General features: G+C 39.2%; 2 protein-coding genes across 2 annotated transcripts; one reads left to right on the top strand and one right to left on the bottom strand.

Moving 5' to 3' along the window:
- The first annotated feature begins 390 nt into the window (after positions 1-390).
- Positions 391-855, top strand: LOC132035018 (uncharacterized). Its single transcript, XM_059425341.1, has one exon. It carries the CDS (start codon positions 391-393, stop codon positions 853-855), a length of 465 nt encoding a protein of 154 aa, XP_059281324.1.
- An 8,657-nt stretch (positions 856-9,512) lies between these two features.
- LOC132035020 (uncharacterized mitochondrial protein AtMg00310-like) lies at positions 9,513-9,923 on the bottom strand. Its single transcript, XM_059425342.1, has one exon. It carries the CDS (start codon positions 9,921-9,923, stop codon positions 9,513-9,515), a length of 411 nt encoding a protein of 136 aa, XP_059281325.1.
- Between the last annotated feature and the right edge of the window lie 1,222 nt (positions 9,924-11,145).

Raw genomic sequence — 11,145 nt, forward strand, 5'->3', positions numbered from 1 at the left:
AAGAAAATAGTAAAGGGAAAGAAAATTCTCTTTACTACTTGAGCAGAATGATGACACCAAATGAGCTGAATTACATGCCAATTGAAAAGTTGTGTTTGGCGTTGGTCTTCTCGATTCAAAAGTTGAAGCACACTTTGAAGCTCATAGTGTTCACCTTATTTCCAGAGAAAATCCCATCAAGTTTGTGATGTCAAAACCAGTCCTTAGTGATCGACTAGCAAGGTGGTACCTCCAGTTTCAACAATTTGAGATTACATACATCCCTCAAAATGTTGTAAAAGGATAGGCGTTGGCGGACTTCTTAGTGGATCACCCGATACCTGATGATTGGGAGCTAACTGATAAACTTCCCGACAAAGATGCAATGATCGTTGAAATTCAACCTCCGTGATGTACTTTGATGGTGTTGCACAACGTGATGAAGCTGGTGCTGGTGTGGTGTTTGTCACTCCGCAGGGAGAAGTTCTACCATACTCCTTTATTTTGACACAACGTTGCTCCAATAATGTCGCTGAATATCAAGCACTAATACTTATACTTGAAATGGCTGTCGACATGAAGCAGTTGCAGTTGCAAGTCTTTGGTGACTCTCAGTTGGTGATCAACCAAGTCTTGGGAAGCTATGAAGTCAAGAAGCCTGAATTACTCCCCTATCATGGTTATACTCAGAAGTTGATAGGATGGCTTGGTGATGTGACTCTTCAGCACCTTCCAAGGAAGGAAAATAAGAAAGTCGATGCTTTAGCTGCTCTAGCGTCAACTCTAACTCTGCTAGATCAAACACAAATGACTATCTACCAGAAATGGGTAGTACCTCCGCTAAATGAGGATGAAAGTGCTGAAAATGAGCTTTAGCATCTCGTAGTTGTTTCTGAAGCTACGAAGGAAGACTGGTGACAACCCATTATTGACTACTTGAGTTATGGGATACTGCCAGAGGACTCAAGAAGAATAACTGAAATTCGTCGTCGTGCACCTCGATTCCTTTACTACAAGGATACTTTTTATAGAAGATCTTTTAAGGGAGTACTCTTGTGATGTTTGGGGGAGGATGAAGTAGTCCAAGCTTTGTAAGAAACACATTCAGGAGTATGTGGATCACATCAATCTGGACTAAAGTTCCACTGCCACATAAAAAGGATAGGATATTATTGGCCAACCATGGTGAAAGATTACTTGGACTCTGCTCAAAGATGCAAGGCTTGTCAGTTTCATGCGAATTTTATACATCAGTCGCCCGAAGTGTTACACCCGACCATCACATCTTGGCCATTTGATGCTTGGGGGTTGGACATTGTTGGTCCGTTACCGAAATCTTCTGGTAGACACTTATACATCTTGGCTGCAACCGACTACTTCTCAAAATGGGCCGAAGCTGTCGCTCTTAAAGAAGTGAAAAAGGAGAATATTGCGAACTTTATCCGAGTAAATATCATCTACAGCTTCAGCATTCCTCGTTACATAATAACAAACAATGGCAAACCATTTGATAATAAATTGATGAACAAGATTTGTGATCTCTTCGGTTTCAAGCAACGTAAATCTTCTATGTATCATGTTGCCGCTAATGGTCTAGTTGAAGCGTTCAGTAAGACTCTGTGTAACTTGTTGAAGAAGGTAGTCTCCAAGTCCAAACGAGATTGGCATGAACGAATGGAAGAAGCTTTGTAGGCATATAGGATGACTTACTGCACACCAGCGCAAGCAACTCCATACTCGCTTACTTATGGAGTTGAAGCAGTATCACACACACCATCATAAAGCCCTAGAAAGCGGAAGTCAAATCAATCATATCATCGAGCAACCCACTATTGTTAAGCCATAAATGCACTTGTCACTTCCGAGCAATCCAACGCTGAAACATGGAGACCTTCTAACCTTCTGAACTATCTTCCCATTTCTCACGAACTTTCACAATAAACGAGTCTATTCGTGACTCCTCACAGCAACCGAGTCTAACCGCGACTCCACACAATCGAAACCTCAGGCCATAACTAGTGACACGCATATGAATCAGGATGACACATCTCGTACCATTCCACAACAAGTCATAGATCAACCATTCGCATAACAATTTAAGGATGAGTGTCTACCCTCCGTGAGTGATTAAGATAAGAAAGTTCAGATACCAATTGAAATCAACTAGATACCAATTTGAATAAAGTCACACGAGAGAATGAAAGAATTCGAAGTTTCCTAAATGTATTATAGCCTCTCGCAGATAAGTACGGAGCTCATCGTACCGATCCACAAGGCACTACTAGACACGCTTTTGTATTATAGACTGGGTAACCTAGGGCTCCGATACCAACTTGTCACGACCCAATTATACTAAGTTGTGGGGGCACCTACCTTTCCCACCTCGATAGGCGAACCCTTTACTCAACATTCACAAATAATAATAGAAAATAGCGAAAGAAATAAAATAGCGAAAGTCTCACAATTATAATATGATATAAATAAGAAAATGCGGAAGTAAATTAAATCCGCCCCAGTATCTGGTCTGGTCATATAAGAGCATCTAACTAAAATCTACAAGTCTGAATATCAACAAAACATTGAGTATGTCTTGGAATAGAAAATAAGACATAAACAAAGAAGAATCTTCAAGGTAGCGGACGTCTCGTGCTCACCCTGTAGACTCTAAGCAATTCTCTATGCGACTTTCAGCCACGAGAGACAGGAGTAGATCTAACCTGGAATTCTGCATTCATAAAAGAATGCAGCAATTGCAGGTCAGCACAAAATCACAGTACTAGTAGGTATCATTGGCTGACTAAGTATAGCTAACATAATCCAGACAATAAAGCAAGATAGGCCGATAAAACAACAAGTATTAGTCATACACAATCAGAACCAAGTACACATCATCCCTAGGTAGAAACATCTAAATCCAAGTGTGCCAAGTCACAATATATCCAATCCGAAACCAACATCACTAGTAAAGCACCAAATCATCTCAATATAAGCCATGATACCATGCAATGCAATAATGTATGAATGCAAATGTAATGCCATGCAATGTTGTGTACACATGTACTCCGGACGGAATACCTCCACGTCTCGGTAGCACAACCCAAGGTGACTCGCGAAGTCTAAGTGCCACTCGTCTCGGATCTTTGCCCAATAGACAGACGAGACTCTGGATCTTTGCCCACGGATGGTTCTCACCGGCACCACCCTGGAAGACCCGCGAAGTCCATGCACTCACTCAATCCATGATTCCGGGACTAACATCGGATATCGGACTCTCACATCACTCTCATTTAAAAATCGAGCCCAGCTCATCACAGTATTTCATCAAGTGCCAACAGTGTATCAACAGGGATGAGAATGCGTGCAATGTATGTGTCAACACCAATAATCAGATCAATATCACAAGTACCAACATGGGTACGCCAACAATATCATGATAGACTACACAAGTCATATGGAGCTCTATCCTCGTATCAACATCAATGATCAGATCAATATCACAAGTACCAACATGGGTACACCAACAATATCATGAAAGGCTACACAAGTCATACGAAACTCTATCCTCATATCAACATCAATAAGTAAGGTACTACCATATCACAATCAAGATGTAACAACAGTTCCCTATATCTATTATCATCACATGGCATCAAGCCAACAACAATGGAACAATCAAGTCACAACACAACGGGGTGGCTAACCCCAAATACGCAACAGGGCCCAACCTAAGACAATCTCCAACCCAACTTCATACCTGAAGGTTTACATGCTTTCTCCTACAATATAATCTAAATATATACTTCGCTACATGAAGTCTCACCAAGGGTAAGCCATAACCTACCTCGATGGCCGAACAACAAACACCAACAATCACTCTTTAGCCTTGCCCTTCCGCTGAGCCTCAAGATCAAGAATGTCTAGGCATATTCGAAATCTAGATTAGAAATCATGAAGATCGATACTAATATTGCTATCATTCAATTTAGGTCAAAGCCCAAGGCCCCACAAGGATAAAGTTTTAAAACTCGGGGGTAAAATATCAAATTAAACACTAGGTGATCAAAACCCATCAACTAATTGCTAAATTAACTCAAAGATTCACCCAATTTCGAAATTCAACAAAACCCCCAATTTTGGGTATAAACTCTAACTCTTAGATTCAAGAATTCAACACTAATAATGGAAGATATATGATTAACAACCTTAAATAATCTAGCATCAACCCAACCAACAAATCTTGATTTAGAACCCTAGATGAAATATCCATTAAACCCACTGTTATCTTCTTCACTTAAGGAATTAACAAGGGTAAGGGATTCTAAGATGATTAGGAATAATGAATTATCAAGGAGATTAGAAAGACTTACCACCAAGAATCTTCTCTAAGAATCCTCTAGAATAGTTCCCAAGAGCTCAAATTTTGGAATGGTGATAAATGATAGACTAAGGGCTCTTTAATACACATTTAATGAAATAACAGGCCCGATACCGCTACGGCGGCATCGGGGCCGCCACGGCACCACTGCACAGACGTCTTCTCAGACCGTCGGGACGGTCTGGGCAAAACAGGGTTGGTCGCCCCAGCGGTCGTCCCACCGCTACCGCGGTGCCGCTGGGATGGCCCTGGTGCTGCTTTGGCGGACACTAGGTACCGGAATCCTAAATGTTTTTCAAGTTCCAACCGAAATCCCGACCAACTCCCGATACCATCTGCTCACAAACCACATACACAGACCCATATAAAAACACGCCATGAATGCACCCGCGGCCTCAGAATTTCCAACGGAGGCCTCATTGACCGAGTCAACCCTCGATATCTCATTTCCAACTTCCCAACCCAAGATGCATTCGGGTCTAGTGGGAACCGAACCAGATTCCTAAACGACCATTCGAACCTCTCAGAATTGACGAATTTTTAAAAAAGGTCCGTTTACCCAAAAGTCAACTTTGAGTCAACTCTTTTTCTCTTAAAGCTCACATTTCACAAAAAGTCACCTGAATCAAATCTAGACACCTCGAGAAGCGTGTCAACGGTCCCCTCGGGTCAAAAATATGCTAACGAGGCTCAGAAGGGGCGGAAGTGCCAAAAAGACTATAACGACCAAACGGGTCGATACAAGTAATCCTACCACTTGAGCGCCAAATACCTTCCTTACGACTTGCTATTCAAGAAGGGCTCACTGAAGAGGAAAATGCTCGAATGCGTCTTGCAGAGTTAGAAGCACTTGATGAGAAAAGGTTGGAGGCTCAACAAAATCTTGAATGTTATCAAGCCCGTCTATCTCGTGCCTTCAACAAAAAGGTGCGCTTGAGGTCTTTCCAAGTTGGAGATCAAGTCCTTACAGTAAGAAGACCCATCATCGTTTCCCATAAGTCTGGGGGCAAATTCACCTCAAAATGGGATGGGCATATGTTGTGCAAGAAGCATATTCAAGTGGTGCTTACAAGCTTGTTGATGCGCATGGCATGAGGATCGGTCCTATTAACGCAAAGTTCTTGAAGAAGTACTATCCTTGAAGAAAGATGACGCTCCTTAACGTACGAGCATAAACTGCATGTTACTCCGAGCCCGCAAGAGTATAAATTGTGTACGGCCCCAAAAAAATGTCTGTTAGGTTGAAAACTAGCGAGAGACGGCCTAGGCAAAAGTTAGGACACAAAAAAAAAATGTCGGCTAGGTTGAAAACCTCGTGAGAGACGGCCTAGGAAAAATTTAGGACACAAAAAAAGTCTGCTAGGTCGAAAACCTTGCAAGAGGCGGCCTAGGAAAAAGTTAGGGCACAAAAAAAAAACTCATTTTTCTGAACTACGGAATGACTTGATCCTCTTCACCGAAGTACGTCGGCCGCTTAGAGTTTTATTCTAAGCTTAGTCACATGAGTTTAAAAAAAATACCTCACCCTATGTGTTGTTTGAGTGACGTATGATGGAATGAAATCCGCCTGACAAGGCACATGCAGATCGTACATACAAGCATCCTTTTATTGAAATTTGGACCTTCACTAAATATCGATGGTCCAATGGGGGAAAATCTCCACGGCAAATGGGTTTCTCAAATGGGATGACTGTAATCTCTTAGCAAGTGGTCAAATCAATGAGTTGAGTTCTGCAAATCTGTCGGTCTTCAAGTTAAAGTCCTCAAATCTGCCAACTCTTCAAGTTGAAATCCAAAGCCACTACGTCGCAAGTTCAAGCCTTCAAATCCGCCGTCTTTAAGTTGAAGTTTTAAATCCACCATGTCTGCAAGTTGAAGCCTTCAAATCCGCCAGTCTTCAAGTTGAAGTTTCAAATCCACCATGTTTGCAAGTTGAAGTCTTCAAATCCGCCTTCAAGTTGAAGTTTTAAATCTACCATGCTTGTAAGTCGAGGTCTTAAAATACAGCAAGCCTGCAAAGATCACCAAGTATAGTCTTGAAGCAGAGGATATCCAAATTTTCATATCTTAAGGTGGACTAGTTTAGTCCCTTTGCACCTTAAGCTGGTCATTGGCGAATTTATCCTTAAAAGGATCTCTAAATTTCCGTGCCTTAAGGTGGACTAGTTTAGCCCCTTTACACCTTAAGATGGCCTTTTCGTGGATTTTTTTTTTTTTGTCCTTAAAAGGATCTCTAAATTTTCGGTCTTAAGGTAGACAATTTTTGTCCCTTTGCACCTTAAGTCGGCCTTTTCGTGGAGTTTCCCTTTGATATTCGTTGATATGGAACTTTGGCATCGTAATTTGTCCATTGATATTCCGTCGATATAGATTTGACGTCGTGGATTCGCCCTTTGATATTCGTCGCTATGGAACTTTGGCGTCATGATTTGTCCTTTGATATTCCGTCGATATAGACATTTGGAGTTATGGATTTATCCTTTGATACTCCGTCGATATGGACATTTGGCGTCGTGAATTTTTCATTTGATATTATGTTGATATGGGCATTCCCTTGGTAATGGCATTCCATCTCATTGAGTAAGAATTTGTCAGTCTAAAGGTGTCGGAGGCAATGTTAATCTCTCGCACCCTAAGTTGATTACTTTACAAATACGTCATTAAAAAGAGCTCAAGTTGTCAGTCTCAAAGTGTCAGAGATAATGTTAATCTCTCACACTCTAAGCTGACTTCTCTTGGACATGTCATCAAAAGGATCTTTACTTGTCGGTCTCGAAGTGTCGGAGATAATGTTAATCTCTCGCACTCTAAGCTAATTGCTCTGGATACGTCATCAAAAGTATCTTTACTTATCGGTCTCAACGTGTCGGAGACAATGTTAATCTCTCGCACCCTAAGTGATTACTTCATAGATACGTCATTAAAAGGAGCTCGGGTTGTCGGTCTCAAAGTGTCGGAGACAATGTCAATATCTCGCACTCTAAGGATTGCTTCTTGGATACGTCATCAAAAGGATCTTTACTTGTCGATTCGAAGGTATCGGAGGCGATGTTAATCTCTCGCACCCTAAGTTGATGGCTTCATGGATATATCAATAAAAGGATACCGCATGTCAGTCTTAAGATGCCAGAGATAATATTTAATATTATTCTCTCGCACTTTAAGCTGATTTTTCATCAATTTTATGTGCCAGTCTGCAAAAAGAAAAGGGAAAGGAAATACTATCAAAGAAAGATGCAAAACGAACGAAGAATTTTTTTTACCTCAAACTGATACTTGCAAGTCGGGTTCCAAATTCTTGCGGAGGAGCTCACAGAATTTTGGATGGTAAAATTATGAGAATCACACAGCTATTTATAGGCGCAACATGGCGAGTTATGTTCCCTAATCTCATGCAAATTTGGAAAAGAATTGTAGGAGTTTTAGTCAAATTAGAAAAGGTCAGCGGCGGCGTGACAAGGTCTTCGACTCAAAGTGCAAATCAAATTTATTGGAAGCAAAGTTGCCTCTTACGTGGACATTATTCTCCTGATGAGATTTAACTCAAATAAAGAGAAGTAACATTTGCTTGATATACTAAAATTCTACCCAAAAGCATCAAGAAGCATGGAGCAGTTAATTGATTTATTAATTTGGCTCTTTCATGTTCCAATCAGATACAATCAAAGAAATTTGTAGCAAGTATTTTTTGTCCTACGCAAATTGTAGTGACTAAATTTAAAATTATGAAGGGCATCACATTTACTTCAAGCCTCGTCTCTAATAGGACACGACAAGTCTTGAAGTAGGGGACATTTGTGGACAATGATATTTTATTAAATTTAAATTCACAAGAAATTTGGATTATATTAAATTCAAGATATATTAGTCCAAATAATTATTATGGGCTAATATAATTGAATTGATTATTTAAGTCCAATAAATATGGATTTGATTAACGATTCAATGTTATTGGGCTAGTCCATTAATTTGGGCTATAAATAATGAGCCCACTTTGCTAAGCCCATGACGTCATCTTCCTAGAGGCCCAAATTGATGCCACGTGTCAAATGACATGGCACACCAAGTCAAATAAAGGAGCCAATAGGATCGCACCACGTGTCAGAATGATGCAGCATGCCTAGTCAAGTCAAAGGCCAATGAAGATGTGCCACGTGTACAAGTGACATGTTCTGAACAATCAAATATCGACATGTCAGCTTAAATCTGATTGGCCGAAAGAAGTCTGTCTTTATCACAACTCCTCCATCCTACAACTATAAATAGGGGTCTCATAATTCAGAAAAGAACCAAAAATTCTAACAAGAAGCCAGAGGGAGCTCGTGGATCAAACACCGCAGATTTTTCTACAAGCATTCAAGCATTTAAGTATTTCTCTAGAAGTTCTAGAGATCCAACGAAGATTCAAGATCAAGCTTCAAGCCTTGAATCCAAGTACAAGTTCAAGATCAAGACCACCAGATTCAAGATCAAGCTCAAAAGTCCTTGAATTCAAGTACAAGTCAAGATCAAATCCATCAAGTTCAAGATCAAGCTCAATAGCCTTGAATTTATTATTGAAAAGGCGAATCAGAGGATTCATAGAGATTGTAACACTCATATTCTGAAATCAAATATAATGATTGTTGCGGTATTTTCCTGTCTTGTTTATTATTTTCTAGACGCTAATTTTATTGTCTACAATATCCAACTATAGATTATACCACCATGCTGAAAAATTGGAAATATGTTGCAAATCAGGCTAAAGGGTAGGGCTCTTTCCACACATGAACAGACCTAGAACATTTGAAAAACACATGTTCTAAAGTTTCAGGCTCCACACCACAAATAGGACAAGTTGAATCAATTCTGAATTCTCTTAGCAAGGATGTTTCTAATTGGTAGAGAATTAAAAATACATTTTTGTAAAAACTGTTTTAACTTGTTTTAAATTTTCAAGGATCAAATATGATTCCAGAAGAATTTAGGTCAGACTAGCCACATTTCTATCATTTGAAATGACAAATTTAGCTAAATGATAACCCGACTTTACTTCATATTTACCAGAGTTTGTAAAGTACCAAATAAGTCTATCATCACTTCCCTTGAGAGATATTGGAATGGCTAGGATTGTATTGGCATCATACTCATTAAATAAAGTATTCAGGAGTTGTGTATTCTAAGAATTAGTAATACTATCTATCAAGTTTGAAACTTTTAAATTCTGTGAAACACCGCTACTCACACGAAATGGGTAAAAAGAACTATCTCTTGGCAACCATGGATCCTTCCAAACTCTCACTGATGAACCATTAGAGATGTTCCATCTAACACCATTAAATGAAAGATCTCGTCCCCACAAAATGCTTGTCCAAACCAAAGAAGTATATCTATAATCCTGTACATATAACAAAGACTCATTTGAAAAATACTTACTCTTCATCAATCGAGAAACTTGCAATTCAGGTTCAGTCAAAATTCTCCAAGTTGGTTTGGCTAGAAGAGCCATATTAAAAGCTTTTAGGTCCCGAAATCCTAAACCACCTCTAAATTTCAGTTCACAAAGTTTTTCCCAGCTTTCTAAATGCATTTTCCTCTTCTCGTCATTCTTAACCCCCACCAAAAATTTGAAATTATACCCGTGATTTCCTTACATAATCCATCAAACATTTAAAAATAAGATAACACATAATAAAGGATAACAGCGAGAACAGATTTTAGTAAGACCTTCTTTCCGACCTAACTCGAGAACTTTCCTTTCCAACTCTTTATTTTAGATAAGATCCTCTCTTTTATAAAAGACAATATTTCCTTTTTAGATCTTCCTACGATAGCAGGCAATCCTAGATAATCCCCCCCTAGTACACGATTTGATATAACCAAGCGAGGTGCAAAATCTCGATTTTTCCTCATCTATAGTAATCTTGCTTAAGAAAGCAGCAAATTTCTCATAGTTGATGATCACTTGCCCCGAGCATCTTGCATACGTATCCAAGATAAAATTAATTTGAGGGATACTAATCATATCAGCACTACAAAAAATAAATGAGTCATCCGTGACAAATAAATGTGAAACTGAAGGACCATTTCTTGCTAACTTCAAGCCTTTTTAATGACCCTTGTCGCTCAGCTAAGTGCAATAATGCCAATAGGACTTCCACACATATAAGAAATAAATAGGGTGACAAATGATTCCCATGACGTAAGCCCCTAGTTGATTTAACAGACCCTTTAATCTCCTCATTTAAATTAAAAGCAAAAGACGATGTCGTTACACAAGTCATGACCCAATCAACGAACTTATTATGAAACCTCATGTTAAGCATAACTTGTTGAATATAAGGCTATTCTACACTATCATTAGCCGTAGACATATCTAACTTTAATGCCATGATTTTATCTTTTCCCTTTCTTTTATTCTTCAATAGCCCCATAAATTCATGAGCCAACACCACATTATCAATTATTTGATGTTTTCCCACAAAGGCAGCTTGATTAGAAGAGATAATCAAAGACATCAGTGGTTTCATCCGTCTCGCTATAATTTTAGTAATTATCTTATAAAAAGTAGAGCATAAACTAACAAGTCTAAAATGTTGGACAGTTGTACGAGTCTTAATTTTCAGCACTAGAGTTATTAACGTTTGGTTCCAGACTGATAAAAGATGACTTGTCTCAAAAAAAGTTTCTAACCACTTGACAGACATATTCAGAGATTAAAAATCAGAACTGCTGAAAAAATAAGGAGGTCATTCCATCCACACCTGGAGCGTTAGTAGATTTCTTCGAAAAAACAATATCTTTTATTTCTT

This window comes from Lycium ferocissimum, chromosome 10, assembly GCF_029784015.1.
Source record: "Lycium ferocissimum isolate CSIRO_LF1 chromosome 10, AGI_CSIRO_Lferr_CH_V1, whole genome shotgun sequence".
Taxonomy (NCBI): domain Eukaryota; kingdom Viridiplantae; phylum Streptophyta; class Magnoliopsida; order Solanales; family Solanaceae; genus Lycium; species Lycium ferocissimum.